The sequence below is a fragment of the Pinus tabuliformis genome, chromosome 7 (assembly GCF_031772625.1).
Source record: "Pinus tabuliformis cultivar Carrire ecotype Pingquan chromosome 7, CPIR1, whole genome shotgun sequence".
NCBI classification, from domain to species: Eukaryota; Viridiplantae; Streptophyta; class Pinopsida; order Pinales; family Pinaceae; genus Pinus; species Pinus tabuliformis.
This window is the reverse complement of record NC_142293.1, coordinates 476,709,262-476,730,747: the sequence shown is the minus strand read 5'-3', so window position 1 is coordinate 476,730,747 and position 21,486 is coordinate 476,709,262. Positions and strand designations below refer to the sequence as shown.

The window sequence follows — 21,486 nt, the reverse complement described above, 5'->3', positions numbered from 1 at the left end:
CACTTGAGGAAGCTTTTGCTGTTGTGGACAGGTTGGTGGAGCATTATGATGAGACTTCTGATGATAGGAAGAAGAAGTCTGATAAACCGAAAGATAAGAAGAAGGATGATGCTTCAAAACCAGATGATAATTCGAAGACAAAGAAAGCCTTGAAGTGTTGGATATGTGTTGGACCACATACGGTGAAGAATTGCCCTTCTAGACCGAAAGTGGCTGCGATTGCACAATCTAATGTGAAGAATGAAGAAGCTTATGTGGGGATGATGCAGATACTTGGTGTTATTGCTGCTACAGAGGTGTTCTCTCGAAGGGATCCTGAGAGGAACAAGTTGGAGTATGTTCAGATGAAGGTTGGAGGTGATGATGTACTCACTATGGTGGATAGTGGGGCCTCTCACAACTTCATGGCTGAAGATACTGCGAGAAGAATTGGGCTGAAATTTGTACCGGTGAAGGCACAGATGAAGACAATCAATTCTCCTCCTGACAATGTTCTTGGTATAGCTGAAAAAGTGGACACAACACTAGGTGAGTGGATAGGGAAGGTCAACTTCACTATAGTGCGGATTGATGACTATGAAGCTGTGTTGGGAATGGAATTTATGAAACAATTTGATGCTATGATTGTTCGACATTTGAAGAAGTTGTACATTTACGATGGAAGGGAAGATGTACCCATTGGTGTACCAACCATTGGAGTGACAAGGCCTGATTGTAAGCTGGCAATGATGCAAATGGAGGATGAAAAGTGGATGGAAGATATGAGTAAGCGGTTGTCTATGGTTGAGACAAAGCTTACCGAGCAACCATTGGTCATCAGGACACTTTCAGATAGTATCTTGGATATGTCAAGAAGGCTAGAAGTGGTCGATGATGATGATGATGATGATGAGGCATATGTGAGGCCGAATGTCCGGGAGGGGGATCGAGTCACTTATCTATAGAGGATGGAGATAGAAGATCCTGACAAATGGATTGAGATGATTAGTGAGGGTGAGCCTTCACGCTCTACTCCATCCACATCTTCTTAGATGACAAGAAGATGGGGCTCATTGTTAGCTTCTCATGGCAGTGAATCCTTAAAATAGGTTGAGCAGGTATGACAGATGGTGCAGGGATGGCTTGGCATCAAGCATCATGACATTTTGTAGATGGGATGGAGTTTCCATGGACCTGAGCATGGGAGAGATTCTTGGTGAGTCCAAGAAGTGGTAGAATCCGAGATAGACTGGTGAAGGCATAAGGAGGGACATTCTTATGATTTGAGCGTGACAGTTGGACTGATCACTCGACTAGTTCAAGTCATGGGGGCTAGCAGTGTACCAGAGAGATGTTGACATCAGGTAGGAAGGATGACAGTTCACAGGATGAGGATGAAACATGATGGAGATGGAAGTTCTACATATGTTGCAGGGATGTTTGCAGTATGTGGAGGAGTTGACATCATGGACCAAGGATGAGACAAACATTGATGTTGATCTTGGTGGATGGCTACGAGGATGGTATGTCATCGAGGACGCCAACGACTTCAGGTGGAGGAGGATGTAAGGACCTGCAGTTCCGCCGATGTGAGACTGCGACCGGATGGAGAGCGCACGCGGTTGGAAGGTTGATGTGCGAGCTCAGACTCATGCGATGGAGTGTTATGTGCATAAGAGGAGGGCGAGCTGATATATATGCGTGGGAGCATGAGTTAAAACATATGGAGGCTGACGCATACTTGGACACAAAGCCGACGGTGTAGTTGTGATGGAGTAGGGGTGCGTAAGGCGTGGAGGATGAGTCGGCTGGGTGAGCCAACTCGCCCTGCCACCCGTATAAACAAGTGAAGCGTGGAACTCATTTGACAATTATTTGGACATCGCTCAAAACACAACGACTTCGCTCATGTGAAGAGGTGCGCAGATTTAAGGGGTGGACACACAAGAGAAAATGCAAGTTTCAACTATTTCAAAGGGATTTTCAGGGCATTAAATTCATTTATGCTTCAAAAATACAATTTAAACAATGGAAAATTACATATTGTATGTGTTTATAATATAGACGCATGTTAACTGTGAATCTAGCAAGTGACTAGAGGGATAAAAAATCTTGAGGTGCAAACATTTTTTCATGTTTTTCGATGTAAAAGAGGTTTGCACATCCAAAGATTTGATCTCTTTTGCTTGCTAGATCAAAATAAAATGGATATATACTACTTATATATTTAATAAGTAATATTCTTATGTATGTACTATATTGTAAAATATATTTTATAATATAATATTTTAACTACATAAAATGACACACTACATCATTCAAAGAGTTGTAAAAGATTTTATTTAACTAGCACACAATCATATAAATAAATTAAATTGTTGCTAAACACAAATAGGTATCAACACACTTACCACATGATACATATAATGTCAAGATTTAAAAAAGTCATCAAAATTGATTAATTATATCTTTATTTTAAATTATTAATAGTACTATTAATTATAAAAAGATTTGATATACGATTTAAGCATATATACATTTTAAAAAATATGTAACAAGATTTTTAGTTATGAAGATTCACCCATTTTTTGTCATAGAATTTGTTAACATGTAAAGATGTTTTGTTATAATATAATGGACCAATACCATGACTTACTAATCCCACATACCCAATAAACCATAACTGATATTCATATGACAATTTTTTAATTAATCAACTTTATTATATACAAAGAAATAACATTACTAGTTTTAAAAAAATCTTAAAATATTAATTAACCTTCCGTGAATAATATTCCGTGAATAAATATTCATATTCAGTGCGCTTATTCACGGACATAATTTCGCTCAAACATAAAACGTAATTCACTCAAACATAAAGAAAACAGCCAAGGAAAACATAAAGAAAACAGTGAAGGCACTATATAGAGACGGAGTGAAGTCACTATATACTATATAGAGACGCTGTTGGGAATTCCTCGAAATGTAAGCCCAGCACCTGTCTCGCCAGTATCGGAAGTCCCTGGGTATAAGAGCGTGTAGGGAACATCTGCAGGGCCTCGCCGGTTTACCAACTTTGGATCTTTGTTCCTACTATCGATATTCTTCTCTATCTCAAGTAGCTTGGAGCGAAAGCGTTGGAATGCTGTTTCAACGCGAGAGTCATCTGTCCAATCGGAGGCGGAGCCCTGCCCCAGGTATACCTCGCCGGTAGAATGCTTCGACAGAAGCTCCAGGACAGCCATGGTAGTGGCACAGGTCTTTGGACTGGACACAGTTTTTAGGAAATAGGCTTCCGGGTCACCAAGGAAGTCTGAGTATTGTGTCGATCCTTTCTCTGGAACAAGTTGCCGGGTGGTGCTGGGGTGATTGGGCATGAATCCCGCATAGCCGTACTGCCCGAAATTGACCGCTGCATGGTGGGCAGAAGCTATCCAAATGAGTGTGGTAATACCTTCTTTCATATCCTCCACACCCTTCATCTGGTACCACCCTCCCTCATCACGCTTCTTATCTCCGTGACCCACCTCCACTATCTCTTTCCACCATGCTTGAACTTCCCTATCGCTCTCCACACTTTGGTCGTCCTTGTAATACAGCGATGTGTAGTCAGATACCCAACATTTCAAGGCCGCCCATATTTCGAGCCCGTCCACTGCATACGGATAATCTTCTATCACAAGCTTCACACCATTTACTTCATCAGTTGGATCGCGCACAGCCATACCCCTGGACAACGCGTATTAGTGCATTAATATAATATTAAAGTTACAACCAAATTCGGATTCCAATTCAAGTCGGTATGAAAAAATTCTTGGAAAAAGTTTGGAAGTATACATCTTACTCATACTAAAATATACTTGATTTTAAGAAGTGGTAAAGAAAACTCAAAAATACTTTATTTTAAGAAATGGTAAAGAAAACTCAGTGGTAAAGAAAACTCAAAAATACTTGATTTCAAGAAATGGTAAAGAAAACTCAGGATTACTCTAACATTAATACCTAGTCGTTAAAAGGCATTTTTAATTTAAAATAATTGAAAAATACTAAAACCAAAATCTATTAAGTAATGGAAAAATATAAAATAAAATTGGTTAATAACAGAATCTTTAAAATCTATACATTAAAAATAAGTTTAAAGTGATTTCATATAACCAAAAATTTACCTCTTAAATATTAAATAAATTCATATAAATTTGGATAATATTAAAAGCTATTTACAGATCTAGACACCATTAAATTATATGATATAAATTCATTCAACAATAATATTAACAAATTAATCTTTTTAACCGTACTCCATTAAGATAAATTCCTCTATTATCACCAATTCTCATGATTTCAGTGAACAGAGACTTGTTAATTGCAATCTATAGTAATTTCGGACAGGAACCTGATACTTGTGATCAATAGTGCCAAAATGGGTTTCCAAACATAATTGTATTGTATTGAAACCTGTGTATTAATCCCCTAAGTGAATCATGTTATCAAATTTTCGTACTTTTTGGCTCAATTCGGCTAAATTTAGTAACTATTATTACGATATTTCCCTCAGTTTAGGTTATCTGTTAAGACATTTTTAGATGTTTCCTGGGGTTATTTTTGGGGATGATTATAATGTAACCTCGCTATTAAAAAAAATTACAACATTACCTTTTACCTTTTAATTATAGCTATAATATTACCTTTTAAGAAGATCAGCTGGCAGTCCTTGCTCGTTGAATCTCCAATCCATGTATGCTCTGGCCGAAATTTCCATAGAATACTTACCACTCGTAAAGCATTGCTCGATTATGCCTCCTGCATTTATCAACGACTGACGAGCAGATCGATTGATCTCCATAGTATTGCGAAAGTGAGGGATGAGCAACTTGTGAAGTGGGTGCAGTTTGCTCAAATGTCTATGGGTAGCAATAATAAATGGCTCCACCACAGCATGAGTCCTCAGCCTGCAATTGAAAGAAAAGAAAAAACCTTTATAAATAATTTCCAAGTAGACGAAGCACTGCAAATGTGAATATGATAAAGGTGGTTAGTAATCTTCTAACAAGTTCAAACTTAAAAACACAAATGATATTGTTATCTCTTACCAATGGCTAACTAACTGATGATAACCGGAATCGTTTGCCCGCACATGAGCTTTGGCTAGTTGCCATAACCACCATCCCTCGTCACTGCTATGGTCGGGAGTGTAGACTTGTCGGGAGTGTAGACTTGTAGACGTGGGAGGCAAACACAGCTCAATGGCCACAGGCTTTAGAGTTCCGGTGTCGGCCAGGAAGAAAAGTGAACGGGTAGCGTAGGCTTTGCTGGTAGGAAGCTGGTTGACTCGCTCCACGTAGGGCATGTAAGCGTCATAGTAGTCCAATATAAAGAGCCGATTCGATTTAATAGCCTGCTATATGGACATGCATGCTTAATGGTTGTCTGTCTATTGTATTGCGGAAGAATATTCAAAATTCTAGTATATAATCATTAACGAACCATTAAATCTAATTAACAATTTAACTTAACGAACTAAATACCTCCTCCACCGAGATGCCATCTAGGCTTTTAAGAATATGTTCGGCGGTGATTGCACTTTGTTGGGATTCATAGTCTTTTTCGTCCAGGTGGCCGGACGGTGGAAAGCTCTGTAATCACATAAAGAAGTTCGTATCGTCGTTAGTATTAATGATAACAATATTATTAAGAAAAGTAAAAATCACGGTTGTTTCATACTTGTAAACATCGAATGACCATCGGATTCATTCCAGAAAGTGTCTGCCGGGCAAACTCATCCTCTGTCTTCCATGCACTGTCGTCCTCTATTCCACAGGCAGCGATTTTATTCAGTAATTATCAAACATAAATAATAGCATCCAAAATGCATTAAATTCAAATTGGGGAATACTGATCGAGATTAATCCACTCACTGTCAATGATACTGGGAAGCGGAAACTTGAGGATAGCTTGATCATCTGTATTCAGAATCCCTTTTATCGTCTTACCGGGAAGGACTTCTTTGGCTAAACTCGCTGTAATGCTAGTCAAAAATGAAATTCCCTTACTATAGAGACCACGAACTTCCTTCAAACTGCGAAACTCAGACTTAACAGCTGACATTATTTTTGGTATAACTACTTTACAGAAAGCTTTGAGGAAATGAGCTCTGAAGTCTGAAAGGCACTCCTGCGGAAATTGTTCGTCTGAGGGAATATAGAACCTCTGTTTAAGGCTGCATAGCCGGTTCATGCTCTCGAAATCCTGACCTGCAAACGCTCGTAACACGTAAAGCGTAAGTTCTATTGAAATTATATATATTGTAGATACACTTTAATTTGATCATCTAACGCAATATGGGCAGCACGTAGTTACAGGTTTTAGAACGCCGACGACCAGTTCTACACCTGCGGGGATATGGCAAGTGCGCCGATCCACCCAACACTTTCCTTTCTAACTCCTTGGTGTCAGGAGCGCCCAGATCATTGTAAACATCGTAGTCATAAATGCGATCCCATGTTTTCCTTTCGCCCGTTCCATTTCCTCTCAATCTCACCAGCTCTACGTTCCTCAAAGCCACCAGACCTAACGGCGTTTCATCCGGAAGATAGCTCTGCACACATGGATACATAAATATTAATATTTTCATTTCACACGGGCAGTTTGATCCAAAGCGTACGTAAGTTGATAAAATTAGACGTTATGTACATTATTTGCAAAGAAGACTCGTTGAGCGATTAGATCGGAGTGGATGAGAGTCATCAACTTGGGATAGATCCAGGAGTTGCACAGGAAACGAATATCGGCTTTTCCTGGGATTTGAATTGAAAGCTCTTTCAGAAAGAATTCTCGGGGGTGATTGTTTGTCACCAGTACAGCGCCGGGGGTTCCCATCTCACGAGCCCACTCGAAGCTGATTTGGTGTTCTGAATCCTTACTAACGTATTCCAGCGAGGGGAGCAGATATTTCCATTCTAAATGAGCAGGACGGCTACGTAAACCCTGGCCCGTTTCTGCAATAACAGATCAATTCACGGCTACTATAACTACTTGCATAATAACTGACATGGATTGTAGAACAAAGCCAAGGAATTCATGACGACATTAATCTATAATCATGCAAATTCATTATTTCACCTTGATCTATGTGGTCGCTACTGACGAGCTGAAAATCCACCTTCTGTCGCAGCAATTCGAATACACGATCTCCAACGCTGGCAGATAAATCCTTGACATCCAGAATAGACGCTTTCCGAAGGACAACCTTCCCTTCGATCTTGGTAACTCCCTTCTTGGACCTCCCGAAAATTTCGAAATTTTTCATTTCTGTGTCCAACCGTAATGCCTAATCCACGTATACTTGCACTCGCAATCCTTGAGCGGCTTGGCCTTGCCCTTCTAAAGAGCCATCGGCATTTATAGACTGCTGAGCAAACGAATAAATTTCCTGCATACCAACTTCCAACTGGGATTTGAAAATCATCTACGCTTCTCCCAACTACCAGATTTGACAGTTCCATTACGCTCCTCCAAACAACCAGATTTGACAGTTCCATTGGACCATTCAATGCCCCTAACGTACGTGATAAAAATATTTGATGCTGCATTGATTGCATCCCGTGCGGCCAAACTTGGACAACAAAGCCAACTAATTTCACATTTGGAAGGTTGCGGCTTCATTATTTTACATTGTTATTACCATTAAATAAATAGCTAACCACTCTGTTGATTATTTTAGTTTACTTGGATAGCTGTTCTCATTTATTTTGTTTCTCCTATGCAGGGGTTAAATTTGACGGGTGATCCTACCCGTCAAGGAATTTTTTTTATGACTTTTTTATTTTTAAACTGCCCATCATATGACTTTTAAAATTTATTTGTACAAATTTCATCTAATTTCAAATTGTACAATAAAAGAACAATAGTTGTGAAATAATTTTCAAACCAAAAACATAATGTGTATGATTTCTCGGTTAGATACAACGACCCTTTTGGTGGCTCCCCCAACAACCGACTTTGCAGACAAGAAGTTGTGTTCAATCTCATTTCGGACAAAACCCAACAATCTAATGCTATTTACTGCACAAACCGCTGTTGAAAGCCCAGTGCAATTTTTTACAACAATTACAAAACAAAGCTCAATTTTTTAGATAACCCACTACTCAAAATTCAGCTGATTTAATATCCCACTAAAGACAAATGGATTCAATACATCAAGCTCTACTGAAATTTCAAACATATAAAAGACTTACTGCGCAAAATTCATGGGTGTAAACCCCTTACTCAGAATTCAATCACACCAAAATCCTATGATACCCACTTTCCAATGCAAAACCCAATACTTAAACATTCCTTCAATGCGAAACCCAACAGTCAAATATATGGACAGAACTTGGACCGAACTGCACATAGGGCAGTCAAATTTCAAGTGACTGTTGTAACTAGTGAATTTGTTGATTCTCCCACACTCCTAAATTGAATAGAATGAAGTGCCCACTAAGGAGTGTCGCTGTAGTTAATAGCACAGAACCTTGACAGAAATGCAGGAACATAAAACAAATATTCGGGTTCTGAGATTGAAACAGTGGGAGGGTACTTACCATGCGACCATCCTCCTTAGGTGTCCACTTTGAGCAAGGATCACACTAACTCCACCTCGTCTGTGCTCTGTGAACTGGTTTGTTAGGTGCTTTTGTTTCTTTTCCCATGGCGCGTCTACTATCATTCGCTGTCAGCCTGTCATAGTCATCACTATTTTTGCTCTCTTCATATGGAATATTGAGGTAAGACGTTACAACTTACAGGCTACAACACATTGCAGATTCACAAGTGATCGGGATTCGGTGGTAAATTGACGATAAAGCTTTAAGCGATGGATTATTTCCCTATGGACCGCAACAGGACTCATTAATGGAATCTTGTACATATTAAAGTTTATAGGTGGTAAGTTGGTCACTGGTAACAGTGGTAAGTTTTATTCTAAATGTTCAAGCGATAAACCCTAATGTGAATTGAATGCGAATTGAATGCAAAATCCTCAGATTTGATAACCATCTAATCACTGTACTTTGTCAATAAACCCTAAACTTGCAAGTTGCCCCGGTCGGAGTCTGGAGATTATAAATTTATAAAGTTACACTGTTACATATTCACACCATATTAAAAATTCCATAGTCGTTCCAAAAGTTCTGAGTTATAGTAATTATTATTAATATTATAATTATTTCACAACAAAATCGCCACATCGTCAAGATCCCTGTAGGCTGTAGGCTGTGAGGCGATGGCACAATGTGAAATGATGGGCCACTAACAGAGTGATTAAACCTTGATGTAGAGTGAAATAATGGGCCACTCAACCAGGTACCGATTACTTGAAGCGTGCCATATATATATGTGGGGCTTAAATATCAATTTTAATTTTTCTTAAAATCTTACTTTCAAGTTTACAATACACAAGATACTATCAAAATACGTTCTCTTTCTAAATAATTAATATATCTATTTCGAGTGCAGTGCTTATGAATTACTTTATCATTAAATATGATAAATATATTAATTGTTATAGCATGTATTACTTTCTATTTTCTCGTATATAAATATAAATAATTAATATATCTATTTCCAGTGCAGTGCTTATGAATTAAATATATTATTTGTTATATCATGAATGTTTCCACTGGCAATAAATTCTCAATTGCTTCTTATCAGTTTTTTTAAAAAAATTGATGATATAATAATCGGAGTGTAACGAAATATAATTAAATGGCAACAATAGTTAGATGATAAACAATAAATACATAATATATCAATAATAAAAGTAATAGTAATCACTGCAACGCAGGCCCCGTGGCAAATCATTAAATTCATGCGTTAATGCCGTCTTTTCAAGGTACCTTTCCTTTTTTAGGAGGTTTAACACGCTGAAGCAATGCTTGCATTCTGGAATAAAGGTCGGAAGCCTATAACAGGTATAAAAAATATATGACGTAAGGTTAAATATATATAAGAAAAATTTAATTTTTTTTTAAACTTTTAATTTTTAAACATGCCCGTCAATATGACGTTTTTGAAAATAAATGGCAAGTTGTGCATGACGTGGACGTTTAAAACTAAAACGTATTTTACGGGTAAAAATGCGAAATACAGGCATACGGGCGTCAAATTTAACCCCTGCTCCTATGCAACTTGTTTTAATTAATGATAAAACCTAGACAGCGGGAAGACCATTACATGCCCCGCAGCACAGTGCGTATTGCTTGCCGACTTGCCAACAAACCAATCATTAATTTAATGATGATATTTATAAGGCGTTGTTAATTGAGGGGAGGAATTGTTTGGATGGTCAAAAGTGGTTTGAATTGGGCAAAAAATAAATAAATAAACCTCGTAGTCATGTTTTTTATGGTGGAAATGGATTCAACACAATAAAAAACATGTGGGTGCCCAAAATTTTGAGGACAACTGTAACCAAGATCTACAAAAATCTCTGCCAAATTTTATCAAAATCTTGACAAAATTTCCATGATTTTCAGTGCTAAAGGTATATGGAAGTTCGAAAATGGACTTCTAAGTCAGAATATATGGCCTGTTAAAGTTCAGAGGTTCTTTTGCCTATAAAGGGGAAGGAGAAAATCATATCGGAGGTTCGAGAGCTCATCGCAATCGAAAGTCAGCGTTTTTTTGAAGTGGCAGCCGGGGAGGACACAGCAAAATCAGCGATCAGCCTATCGCTAATATCGCATACCGGCTTTCGGCAGGTCCGAAGCAGAACGACCCTGCATTTCGTCGATCGACAGTGGGTAATCCCGCATCCCACAGTCTCGCATTCCCGCGATATCGCAGTCCTGCAACCCCACAATCCCGCAGTCCCGCATTCCCACGATATTGCAACCCCGCAATCCTGCAATCTCGCATTCCACACATCAGACCCCGCAATACCGGCAAATCAGCAATCGATGGGCCCAAAGGACCATTCTTAAGGAATTGTGACGGCGAAATAGGCCGATAGTGCAAAATCGCCGAGAATTTGGGCTTTAGTGTTAAAGCGCTGGGAGGGGCCGATTTTATTTAACAAAGGAATTCACGAAAAAACCAAGGGCCGATGGGCCCTTTTCTCTCTCCTCCATGGGGCCACATGGCAGAATCCTATTGGTCGTAAGAATCCACGGGGCAGCTGACTTTAGCATGACGTGGATGTACAGAGATGACACGACAATACAGAGGACACGTGGCATGCAGGTTCAAATTTTTAGGGGTCCTATGGGGGCATTTCAGAGTGACACGTGTCACCACTCAGGGAGTGCCACGTGGCACTAATGACATCATAAACCCCACAATATACAATCGCACAAAGCAAAGTTTCCTCCTTCGCCAAAGTTCCTTTCGGCTTGTGATTGCGATATGCGGGAACCCCAGTCTGGATGCGATATTTTATACAAAAGACTTAAAAGGGTTATCGAGTTCGTCCCTTTACAAAGGCCGCATATTATCAAAACACTCCCATCTCTAAACGGTCCAGATTGACTCCGCCCAGATCATCAGCTTCCAGGGCTTTTCTCCCGCCCACTCCCCACCCACGATGTTTCCTTTTACCAACAGGAGGGTTTGAAAAGTGGTTTCCCCGCCAGGCCCCTCCTCTACGTGTCCCTCTCATATCATTTCGCACCCCCCCTTTGCTTACCACTTACAGCTCATGCCCCCCTCCAAAAACCATTTGTCCTCAACTCCCTCTCCCGTGTGGTAATTGCAAAACCCCAGTTGGCCCAATCCCGCAAATCGGCAATTGCAAGGTTCAAGGGGAGATATAAAAGGCAAGTGTTATGAATCATCGATATGCGGGATTTCATATAACAAAGGAAAAAGCCCCCGGCAGAAAGTCCAATGGCCTTAGCGCTCGAGGACTAAGCACCTGGTCATAGCCCCCAATCACATGAAGTAAAAGGGGCTAAAGCATAAGGGGCCAAGGGCGATCAGAACTCCCCTATTTCGTGAGGTTTTAGTGATAAAGGCCAACACAGGAAAGTCCTTTGTATTACACCATGAATGCATCACCAAGCATATCAGGGCATTGATAGTGCTTGCAGAGCTTTAAAGGCTCGGTGGGTAAGAAACTAAGGCATTTAATATGGGAGATGGGGCATTCAAACTCGACATGGGCTGATCTAGAAAGGCACTTTGTGACATAGAACCAAGGTTTATGCTGACAGAAGTAAATAGGGACTTAGTGGACCGTGAGAACTTAATTACCCAGCATGGTGCCCCCATACAGAAGAAAGACAAAGTACCGCCCTCGGATCCTCAGTTTCAGTACTGCAACATGAAACCGATAGCGCCCATTCCCGTCTTTAAAGGATGAATGGTTCGAGCAGTAAAGGCAAAAGCGTCGGGAGTCGGCTGAGCAACACAGGAGGCCATACCATAAGAAAATTACAGCCTGCAGCAAAAGTGAGCACAGGATGGGCATGAAGATATTTTGCCAACATTCATTTGTGATTCACTGATTTGTATCTTGTAAGGTGCCTCCCTTCAATGAGGTGATTAATGTTTTGCAATACTTTTGGGCCATAGATCCATCCCTTACCGAGACAGCTAGTCAACCTGACAGCTGAGACTCGGCCGAAGATTTTTGAGGTATTGAATGTTCAACACTCCTCCTCTCCAGATAAATAGGGGGAAGAAACTCTTAACAAAGGTTCGGAAATTCTAAAAAAAACTCTACATGTTATTTCAGACTATATGGCTTTGTAATACAGATCTTTCAGCATATCAAAGAAATGGTGGTGATTCCCCCTTAAGTATTGTAGTATGTTATTCCTCTGTTAAAACCCATTATGTTGATATTTCTTCTCTGAATTCATGCAATCATAGCTGCTAGAAATACTTCAAACTCCCTTACAGATTCATTTGTATCAATATGTTAATGCATATGCATGTAACTTCCTCACAGATTCATTTGTATCCACATTGTTAATGCATGTGTCTGTATGGATTATTGAAATTATACCTTTAAATCTGCACTATCTTAATCATAGCATTCAGTCCCTCTTTCATCCATTATATCTACCTGTAACTCAAATAAGTATAGAAATTCTTAATGCCTCAAGCTCTATGTGTTAAGTGTGGAATTCTTGAAGCTTTAAGTTATATTTGATGAGTTGCCCTTTCTTCTTGTCCTCTCTCAATTGTTCTACAAAAGCTTTTTAAACTACAAGTCCTTGAACTACTCGACCTCCACTATTTTGTGCATATATTTCTTTGAACTGCATATGTGAAGAAGTGCCATAAATACATGTCTTATAGCTTTGGATGAATGAACCAAGCCTTTATATATATAAAAAACATATGCGAGGTATCTATTTCATTGAGAATCATTTGAGACACTTAAAATCTAGATGTGCCCAGGCACTGGTCTTGTAAGCAATCCAAGATTGTCTCTAAGAGCGACAACATTCACCATATTCATTAGTAAGCATTTTTAATTATTATTATTTGGACTCATAATCATGCAAATTTCAAAAGGTCAAATTAATATCAAACATATACATATACATAATGATTATCTAGCAATTGGAACCAATATAGATCAATCTTAACTTTGAATGATCAAATCCATAGAAATATAACTTTTTCTGAACAAATTATGTACTATAAAAAATATAGTTTAACGTCATGGATTTAATCCTTCTTAACTTATTGAAAATAAATATACAATTAATATATATTCATTTCTAACCTTACTCCCCCATATTAATTAATATGCCTTCAACCCTCTCAATAAAAGTAGAGTTCAAAAACCACAAATATTACCATTGCCTTCTAATTCAAAACCACTCAAACTCAGTCAATTTACTTGTAACCACTGGTAGCGTATGGGTTAAGAGAAGGGACAAAAAAGAACAATTCCACAAGGCCCATCTAGGAGTGTGCACCCCACTTGCGCAGTATTTTAGTTTCCTTACACGTATGTGAAAGTGTGTGTTATTTTTTTAATACCGTAACACACTAAAATCCAGGGATGTGAAAATATCGTTGCAGTTTCTGGCACTTCGCGGCAGGTGAGAATAAGTCAATCGTCAAAGACTCTACACGTCTATCGTCAAAGACTCTGCACGTGTATTTTGGTAGTGCCTTTTCTCGTTCTTGGGGAACGTTTTGTACTTCGGCCATGCTTTTTGTCGTCCTTGGAGAACTCAAACGCTAAAATTCCATTTCCCAGACAACGACCATCTTGCGGGTATACACTGAACGAGAGTTGAAAATATTCGTTAATGTTAACTCACAACGGGCATACACACAGAATGAGAGTTTTGAATTAAATGTCCCCAAAACAATAATAGGTTTACTTTATATTTGTTATTATTTTGAAAAATCAAATGTCCCCAAACAATAATATAACCATGGTATATTTGTTAATGTATATTTAGGCCGATAGGCTTTCCTTTGAATGAGCTTTTTCATCTACCTTTTGTTTCTATGATTGACATCTAGCGTGCACCTCCAACTAGCATATGATTGACATCTGTCGTGCAACTCCAACTAGCATCTGGTTAGGCCGATAGGCTTTCCATTTCCATTCCTCCTCTTTCTGTTTTTTGCTCTCCCTGTTCTCTTCCACGACCTGCTACAATGTTTCCGGGCTCTTCCACGACAGCGTCCAACTCGCTTTCCATTTTTGTTCTTCCTCTTTCCGCTTTCTGCTCTTCCTGTTCTCTTCCACGACCTGCTGCAATAATGTTTCTGGGCTCTTCCATGACCTGCTGCATTAATGTTTTCTGTTTCTGCTTTGCACTCTATTGTGCACAACCTAGCTCTCGGTTATTCAATTTACCCTGTTTACAGCTCCATTCTGCTATACCCTGTTTACAGTATCCAAATCTGCAAATTTATTCTCTCCTTCAAACTCAAATCCAGTGGCTTCCAGTACTCTATCAGAAAACGATGATCCCACCCAGGTTCATATTCATTCTTCATGGACATTCAATTAACGCTGGTTTGTTTTTTATTTTCAATTTTTGGAATTTGTTTTATCCTTAGGGTTCATTTGGTAAATGCCTAGGAAGCAGAAACATATCGGTTCCCTCACCCAAAACGGCAAGAAGGGAAGGCAAGGAAGTGGTTGAAGCAAGTGAAGATACCCCTCTTGTGAAAGAACAGTGCAGTATCTGTTTAGAAGCAGAATGCCCATCTGAGTTTTTCAATGGTATGGTTTGTTCGCACAGGTTTTGTTCTAATTGCATGGACCTGCATATCCAAAGCAGATTGAAAGAAAAAATGGGGACCATTCATTGGCCTGAGCCCAATTGCAGTGAGCACTTAAGTCCTCAACAGTGTCAATTGATCCTTCCTAAACAAACCCTAGAAGAATGGTGTCTAGCATTGGTGGAAGAAGAGATTCCCAGTTCTCAGAAGTTCTATTCCCTGTTCAAGGATTTCTCGGCACTCTTGTTGAAGGATGTGCTTGAAGTAGGAAGCTCAATTGAGCCAGCTATTGTTGTTATTAAAGAGTCAGAATGCCCTAAATGCAGAAGGTTGTTTTGTGCTCAATGTGGCGTAACATGGCATGTGGGTTTGGATTGCTCTGACCTGGAGAAGTTGTCTTTTTCCGAGAGGAACAAAGATTATTTGTTTCTCTTAAATCTCACCAAAAAAAAAGATTGGCAACTGTGTGGAAAATGTGGACATATTGTTGACAAAACGTCTGGATGCTGTCACATGATTTGCAGGTCAGTAAACTAGTAAAATGCATTTTTGTTGAATATTTTTTTTTATAATACCCTATTTGTCTTTGATAAAGATAATTGGTTCCAATCTGAAGATTAGATTTTCTAATCGTAGCTGTAGGTTATGATATCTTCACTGTGTGCATATGGATGCCTAAGTATTTCCAATTGAAAAGCAAAGCTACGTACTAATTGTCCATGGCTTAACAAAGATGTTTCTTCAAATGTATCTAGCTGAGGCAAACCTGGTATTTGAAAACTACTTATCTAATATCTTTCCCTCCCCTCTAGTGAATCTGTCATTGAAATTTGTTGTTCAATACTGGAAAACTAAGAGGCATTGCTTGGTTATTTAAACCACAAGGAGAACTGAAACATATGGTGGTTAGTGTCGTTTCAGATGTGGTTACGAGTTTTGTTATCAATGCAGATCAAAGTGGAAGAATGATACAGTGCCTTGCAAATTCTCTGTGTGGGAAGAATGATAAAAGGAGCTGAGATTTTCCTGGATTTGGGACCTGGGAGACAACAAAGTTGTGAAAAATACATATGGCTATAAATATTGTTTACCAAATTCCATTGTGGTTTCTCTTTAAGTTGATCTTTGCAATGTAGTCCTGATTCTCTTACACAGGGGAATTGTCTATTTTCCAGGTTGTATAGATGTTGAACAATTAATGTGCATTCATTATTGAACATGTATAGTACTGTTGTATTCAAGTATGTTTACAATGTTGTGTTCAAGTGTATTCACAATTTGTTCTTATACCATAACGTCTTCGTCATGAATAACTTGATTTGTTTCAAAGCGCATGCCATGAAGATTTCATTCAAGAGATACATGCTTGACCAAAAACAAACTTAAAATGTAGTAAGTTCAACCCCATATCTGTTGTGGATCTTTGATAGTCACGGTTCTTGTGAAGTTTCATGAGTCAAGAGAAAGCCTCAAAGGACCTTGTGAAGTCTCTTTACTGAAATCATTTTGAAGACTTACCTTCGCAGGTTTTGGATAATGTGATCAGGGGTGTTCTCAAGCACATATCAAATTGCATTGTAGCCACATTTCTCAGTGATAACGTTAAGCAGTTCAATACAAATGTTGTTATGGGAATTGAGGTTGATTTGAAACTGCTAGAATCTTTTGTAGATACTCAATTTCATGATAGTGGCTTGGATGAGGTTGAAGGTGCAACAGATCCAAAAAAGTATTTTTTAGAGGCAAGGCAGTTGGTTAGACTTTTATTAAACAACCATCCAGAGAATTTCATGAATCTTGTTATAAGGGAGAAGCATTATAGTTCTTTGGATTACAAAAAGGTGGTCATGATTTCTGAGAAATACAGAGATTCATCTGACAGACTCTTTGGAACCTTTGGTACGCGAACTTTGAAGCAAAATGCAAAGGAAAAATCACTTGAGACATTGATAAAGACACTAAGAGAGTTGAGTTGTTGTAATGACGAAAATGCTTTATTTATGGAGTTGGAAAATCGTCATTTTTTAGGGTTAATAACCTTGTCTAATAATCATTACTGGAAAAGAGGCCATTGCCTCAATTCTTCTTCCTTCTAAGTTCCTCATCCTATTGTTTTGTAGTCACCATCAATAGTCACAGCTGATGTTCTGGTAAAATATTCCTCCTCGAGAGCAGTGGAATCTTAGTTAATGGACATTTATAACAAATTCTTGTGAAGTGTGGAGGATGGAGAACATTGTAGATCAAGATGGGGCTCCATTCATGTATTATCGCACTTGCAATGAGAGCCTTCCAGGCCCATGTATTCATGATTTTTCCTTTTTATTGTAGAAAATATATCTAAAATAGCTAGGACAACATTTGAAATTCTCAAATTCTCTTCCTTTTTTGGTTCAAGCATGTCAACATTTTTAAATACATGTGAATGAATCTAGACCCCAAGAAATACAAGTTGAATCAGAAAGTCTTGTGGTTTTCTTTATGTTCTTCTGCATTTACATGCTTCTCTGTTCTCTTTTTCTCTTCTAGTATAAAGGACTTACATTCCCAGTCTGTTTTGTCTCCTATATCTTGTACTCTATTTCAGATTTAATAAGTTGTACAATATCAATAGTAGCTCAGAAGGTGGGCCGGTAGGTAGTGTAGACTCCAAATATCACAGAGGTTCTATCAACCTATATTGTGAGCTATCTGGTGCGTTATACCTGTCTACTATCAAAAAACGGTAGCTGGATTCCTATTATGTAACATGGAGCTGGAATTTTGTTAGTTTTGATTCAAAAGTTTCCAATTCAACTTGCCATAAGATCTTATCTAATTATTTATTAACCTACATGTTTGAACGAATTCCTTTCTTCATAAATTGATTAATCCTTTGTATGGAAATTTGAAGTGTCTAACACTGATTAGGATGCTTAAGACAAATGTACATTGTATATGTGATAGTTCTCGTTTCGAGAACTTTGTATGCCTATTGTACCACACATTTCATGATAGCTTTACATTCAGTGATATCTAGTGTGTTATTCTTTTATTCAATGTGATTCACATCAAATATATTCTCTTTTTACTCATCCAGAGGTGATGATTTTGATTGAAGGCTAAAGATCTAAAAATAATTGTTTATAATTATAGTTTTAGTTTTGATAATTTTAAGATTTTGTCTCTACCTTTTTTAAATTATTTTTTAGTAGTTGTACATTTGAATGAAAACAACGTGTTTTTCTGTTTTGTTTTGCATTACCCAAATTGAATTTGAAGTTTGCTTGATGCACCATTATTATTCAATCCTGATAGAGTTCCGAAGATCTCAACGCAGTTGCAGAATGACTCCTTCCAACTACACAGGGATACATAAGGGGTAAAGAGAATTAGAAAACAAAAGGACCGTGTATTTATTTGTTTTGCCTGAAAATGAAAAATTAGAAATGGAGTTTCTTGAAGAGTCTCATGATTTGATTTTCTCAATCAGTGGTGTAGGCTTCTCTAAATCTATGGATCTCATTTTTGGTGCAGTCAATTTTATAGAAAGACCATACAAAGTTCATAGAATTTTCTTAGGAAGTACTGCCCAGCGGTATGAATTATACAGTTTGTCAGAGCTTCGTAGTGACAATGGTCTGCACTGTCCATTGTGAACAAATAATGAGTAGAAATATTAAAAAGATTTATGAATAATTAAGTAAATGAAATATCAAAAATGGATCTTACTTGGGACAATAGATTTGATACAAACTGCTCATTTTTAAATAAATTCAAAACATATTAAAAATATATATATTTATATGTAAAGAAAGATTTCTCAACCTTTATTTAAAATATTTCTTATTGCACTGCACTAATGTGGCATGTTTCACAGAGAATATGAATGAAAGTTGGAGAAGATTTACAATTGTGGAAGCATATGTTTGTGTAAAAGTTAACCAATACCCAAATTGAAAATACAATTGAGATTTTAATTAATTAATTATATATATATATATAATATTTTAGACTGTACATCTTATATGGTTTCCAACATTCATTATTTTTCTACTTTTAATATTTTTTAGAAAAATACTTGTACTTTTTAATCTTTTATCAAAATTCAACAATTCCAACTTCATAAGTTTATCGGCCTCTCTTTGAACCTTTTGAGACAATTGCTAGTTGTTAATGTTTTGCAAGAGGAAAGTTTTCTTCTTTTGTATGAGTGACTAAATCGCCCATATATTAAATGCTCCCTGAATAATAAATGATCTCACCTTTTTGTGTGATTTTTAATACTCGTCCTCCTTTATTTTAGGAGTAGTCTATACATGCGAAGAAATGGAGGTTGATGTGACGATAGCTAGCAAATTCCAAATTCAAATGAAAAAAATTAATAGTATAAAATTCAATAGGGTAAAAATTTGAGAATATATATCTTACAAATTTTAACATATTTAATATTGCTTTCGGTCACAATTTTTGTCTACTTATGTCTAACATTAATGTTTTCTTGTCTACCTATGTCTAACATTAATGTCTTTTGTCTATTTAACATGATACAAAAATAAAAATAAAAAATGCATCAAATTTATTTGTATTATAAATTGGAAAAACAAATAAATAAAATTTAATAATATGAGTTACAAAAAATGAATGTTAGAGTTCAATGTAACGAATAAAATTAGACGTTATGTACATTATTTGCAAAGAAGACTCGTTCAGCGATTAGATCGGAGTAGATGAGAGTCATCAACTTGGGATAGATCCAGGAGTTGCACAGGAAACAAATATCGGCTTTTCCCGGGATTTGAATTGAAAGCTCTTTCAGAAAGAATTCTCGAGGGTGATTGTTTGTCACCAGTACAGCGCCGAGGGTTCCCATCTCATGAGCCCACTCGAAGCTGATTTGGTGTTCTGAATCCTTACTAACGTATTCCAGCGAGGGGAGCAGATATTTCCATTCTAAATGAGCAGGACGGCTACGTAAACCCTGGCCCGTTTCTGCAATAACAGATCAATTCACGGCTACTATAACTACTTGCATAATAACTGACATGGATTATAGAACAAAGCCAAGGAATTCATGACGACATTAATCTATAATCACGCAAATTCATTATTTCACCTTGATCTATGTGGTCGCTACTGACGAGCTGAAAATTCACCTTCTGTCGCAGCCATTCGAATACACGATCTCTAACGCTGGCAGATAAATCCTTGACATCCAGAATAGACGCTTTCCGAAGGACAACCTTCCCTTCAATCTTGATAACTCCCTTCTTGGACCTCCCGAAAATTTCGAAATTTTTCATTTCTGTGTCCAACCGTAATGCCTAATCCACGTATACTTGCACTCACAATCCTTGAGTGGCTTGCCCTTGCCCTTCTAAAGAGCCATTGACATTTATAGACTGCTGAGCAAACAAATAAATTTCCTGCATACCAACTTCCAACTTGGATTTGAAAATCATCTACGCTTCTCCCAACCACCAGATTTGACAGTTCCATTACGCTCCTCCAAACCACCAGATTTGACAGCTCCATTGGACCATTAAATGGCCCTAACGTACGTGATAAAAATATTTGATGCTTGCATTGATTGCATCCTGTGCGGCCAAACTTGGACAATAAAGTCAACTAATTTCACATTTTGAAGGTCTTCATTATTTTACATTGTTATTACCATTAAATAAATAACCAACCACTCTGTTGATTATTTTAGTTTACTTAGATAGTTGTTCTCATTGATTTTGTTTCTCTTATGCAACTTGTTTTAATTAATGATAAAACCTAGACAGCGGGAAGACCATTACATGCCCCGCAGCACAGTGCATATTGCTTGCCCACTTGCCCACTTGCCAACAAACCAATCATTAATTTAGTGATGGTATTTATAAGGCGTTGTTAATTGAGGGGAGGAATTGTTTGGATGGTCAAAAGTGGTTTGAATTGGGCAAAAAATAAATAAACCTCGTAGTCATGTTTTTTTATGGTGGAAATGGATTCAACGCAATAAAAAACCTCTGGGTGCCCAAAATTTTGAGGACAACTGTAACCAAGATTTACAAAAATCTCTGCCAGATTTTATCAAAATCTTGACAAAATTTCCATGATTTTCAGTGCAAAAGGTATATGGAAGTTCGAAAATGGACTTCTAAGTCAGAATATATGTCCTGTTAAAGTTCAGAGGTTCTTTTGCCTATAAAGGGGAAGGAGAAAATCATATCGGAGGTTCGGGAGCTCATCGCAATCGAAAGTCAGCGTTTTTTTGAAGTGGCAGCCGGGGAGGACACAGCAAAATCAGCGATCAACCTATCGCTAATATCACATACCGCCTTTCAGCAGTTCCGAAGCAGA

The 21,486-nt window shown here is 37.8% G+C and overlaps 2 protein-coding genes across 2 annotated transcripts; one reads left to right on the top strand and one right to left on the bottom strand.

Moving 5' to 3' along the window:
- Positions 1 to 2,841: 2,841 nt before the first annotated feature.
- On the bottom strand, positions 2,842 to 7,328 carry LOC149248034 (putative linoleate 9S-lipoxygenase 5). The gene is made up of 9 exons (XM_089455987.1): positions 7,099 to 7,328; positions 6,670 to 6,974; positions 6,337 to 6,574; positions 5,895 to 6,239; positions 5,701 to 5,786; positions 5,505 to 5,612; positions 5,070 to 5,374; positions 4,665 to 4,928; positions 2,842 to 3,708 (listed from the first exon to the last, which is right to left on the bottom strand). Exons 1-9 carry the CDS (start codon positions 7,283 to 7,285, stop codon positions 2,931 to 2,933), a joined length of 2,616 nt encoding a protein of 871 aa, XP_089312113.1. The 5' UTR covers positions 7,286 to 7,328; the 3' UTR covers positions 2,842 to 2,930.
- Positions 7,329 to 14,709: 7,381 nt separating this feature from the next.
- LOC149248033 (E3 ubiquitin-protein ligase RSL1-like) lies at positions 14,710 to 16,165 on the top strand. The gene is made up of 4 exons (XM_089447109.1): positions 14,710 to 14,734; positions 14,827 to 14,912; positions 14,995 to 15,683; positions 16,081 to 16,165. Exons 1-4 carry the CDS (start codon positions 14,710 to 14,712, stop codon positions 16,163 to 16,165), a joined length of 885 nt encoding a protein of 294 aa, XP_089303235.1.
- Positions 16,166 to 21,486: the final 5,321 nt, after the last annotated feature.